The following is a 2,648-nucleotide window of genomic DNA, read 5'->3' as shown; positions in this document are numbered from 1 at the left end:
GAGGCAAAGATATCTGCGCCGATTAAGAGGTCGACGGGACCAGGTCGATGATACTGCGGATCCGCGAGCTTTAATCCCTCTATGTGTTTCCACGCTCTTTGTTCGACTTGTCTACTAGGTAATTGGGCGGAGATGCGTGGGAGAATCGTAGCCTCTATCGGAACGCGAGTATTGCCATTACCCTGTACTTGAATCACGAGTGAGGTGCTACCTCGAGTGGCAGCCGCCTTAGTATCATTAACCGCTAGAACTACCGTACGACACTTGGTTCGTCTGAAACCACCCTTTTTCATGCAATTTTCCGAAATGAAATTTAATTGACTGGCACTATCCAAAAGAATGCGAACAGGGAAGGGATTTCCGTGAACGTCGAGAGCTTCGGCCTGCACCGTTGACAATAATACTGTCGAACTTGATTTCGCGACGCTAGCCATGGTGACGAAGGGTTCATTATTTTGTGGCGACGAACTCCCGTCGACGGCTGATTCGGAGGAGGCTCCGGTATCCGGGGTGTCCGCTGGACCCGAATTCCGTCCGAAATGCAATAGGGTATGATGCCTTGCCTGGCACGACCGGCACGTCTCCGTCGATGTGCAGTTGTTAGCGCCATAACCCGCGCGAAGGCAGTTGAAACACAAATTCGCGGTTTTGGCCGTTGAATGCCTTTCTCGGGGGGATAGTTTCAAGAATCGAGGGCACTTAAACACGAGATGTTGTTCCTCGCACACCGGACAGTCGGCGGTTCGAGTTGCAAGCGACGAAGCCGACGCGGACGATTGTGATTTGAACGGCATGGTCGACGGACCCGAGATGGCCTCAAGTACTTTACAGTGCTCGGAAAGAAACTTGATGAGTTGAGCGTATCGCGGTATCTCTTCGGCCCGATGGACAGATTCGAACTTTTCCCGCAATGATCGGGGAAGCTTCTCGAGCAGGAAATTGAGCAAAAGGAAATCCCACGAATCGGTAGGGAACTTCATCAGGTTTAGCGCGCGAGTGTTTTCGGTGAACGTATCTAATAATTTATGGAGGGCATCGGCCGATTCTATCTTTAACGGTTTGGCTTCGCATATCGACTTTAGGTGGTGGTCCGCTAGCTTCCTTCTGTTTCGATATCTGTCGAGCAGCGCGTCGTATGCAATCATGTAATACTCCGCGGCGAGGGGCAAATTCTTGATTACATTGAGCGCCTTCCCTTTTAGCGAGGCCAGCAGGTATTGATACTTCTCTATTGACGAGATCTGTCGGTTGTCGTGAATCGAGGTGTTGAACAAGGCGATAAAAGACGGCCACAGCGTAAGATCGCCCGAAAATTGCGGAAGCGTAATTTTGGGTAACTTGATCGCCGACGCGTGGCTCGCGGATTGAGCCTGTGCGGTTCCGGGCGTCGTGCCCGTGAGCGCGTGATACCGTCCCTTCACGGCGTAATGCATTTTATCGAAGTCTGCCCGAATCGCGTCCTCGGCGTCGAACTCAGTAGTCTCTTGTATAAGCTTTAGATGCGCGTTCTCAAAATCCTCGGCGATTCTTGCCACGCTCGGATAGCGGGCAAGAAAACTCTCTAGGATCGTCGGTTCGGACGAGGCCTTCCGGGCAAGATCATAAATCTCCCGCATCCGCCGGACGCATAACTCGCGACAAGGGGGAGCGGATTTTGATTTCGACATGTTGGTTGATATGTAAACGATCAACAGCAACGGCGAACGATCCCAAGGACGCGTAGTGTATTGTCGCCCCGTGAAAATACCGGCGAATAATAGGCTTCGAGTTTATGCGAGGGGACGAAAGAGAGAACGAAAACAAACAACCGTTCCGTTCGTCAAGGTGATGAGGAATAACCGATGGCTCGGCTCGGATTCCTACGCGAAGGCTCAATGGACTATTCACGAGAGAATGTTTTTCAATTACGATATAATAGCGCAGTAAAAATGACAAGTTTTTTAATCGCAAGAGCGAATGGCGAACGCAAGAAAAGGGGATCAAGTGCAGTGTAGAGCTAGCAAGGAAGAGGGTTGCAAGGGATGTACAAAATAAAAAAATGATCAAAATTATCAATGAGGTTGGCACAGGTGCCCGGTTACGGCGAGAAATGCACTCAAGTATTTGTTCAGATTAAGTTTTCAGCAATACATGTTGTGCGCGGAACTACGACACGAGCAGCGTATACGACATGAGCAGTACACACTTGACACGAGCAATAATCCACGACATGAGCATCAATTACGCCAACTTTGTTGCAATTGTGATTGTAATTGTAATTATAATCTTTAATAAGATTACCTTGAGTGATGCAATATATTCTATACCGGGGACCAGTGCCGACGAACAGTATATTCGATCGGTGGCAATTATGTTTGCGAGAATTCCAACGATCGGAATAATGGTTTCAGTGTGTATTTTCAATATGTATTTCGAGCCTGGCCGAAACACACCCAGCAACAACGAAAATAATGTAGCGCGTTATTATGGAACGCGAGCTTATGTAGAAAAACTGTGTACATACGCTGCCGGCCCGTGACCGAGCGTCAAGGCCGTCGACGGCGCGGCGAAAACGTATGGCCAGCTCGAGAATATTCGAGATCTGAATATTTCGGTTTCTATGTTAACAATGACGGGCTTTAACTAATTACCGCGTCAATTGCGCAATT

At 49.1% G+C, this 2,648-nt stretch overlaps 1 protein-coding gene across 1 annotated transcript; it reads right to left on the bottom strand.

Annotated features, from left to right (window-relative positions):
• Positions 1-54: 54 nt before the first annotated feature.
• Positions 55-1,667, bottom strand: LOC112459840 (the record flags this gene model as incomplete). The annotated part of the gene is made up of 1 exon (XM_025024183.1): positions 55-1,667. A coding segment is annotated over exon 1 (1,613 nt), but the record flags the coding sequence as incomplete, so codon positions are not given.
• Positions 1,668-2,648: the final 981 nt, after the last annotated feature.

This window comes from Temnothorax curvispinosus, unplaced genomic scaffold, assembly GCF_003070985.1.
Source record: "Temnothorax curvispinosus isolate PA1 unplaced genomic scaffold, ASM307098v1 QBEX01010168.1, whole genome shotgun sequence".
Lineage (NCBI taxonomy): Eukaryota > Metazoa > Arthropoda > Insecta > Hymenoptera > Formicidae > Temnothorax > Temnothorax curvispinosus.
Note: the sequence above shows the minus strand (reverse complement) of the source record. Positions and strands in the feature narration are given on the sequence as shown.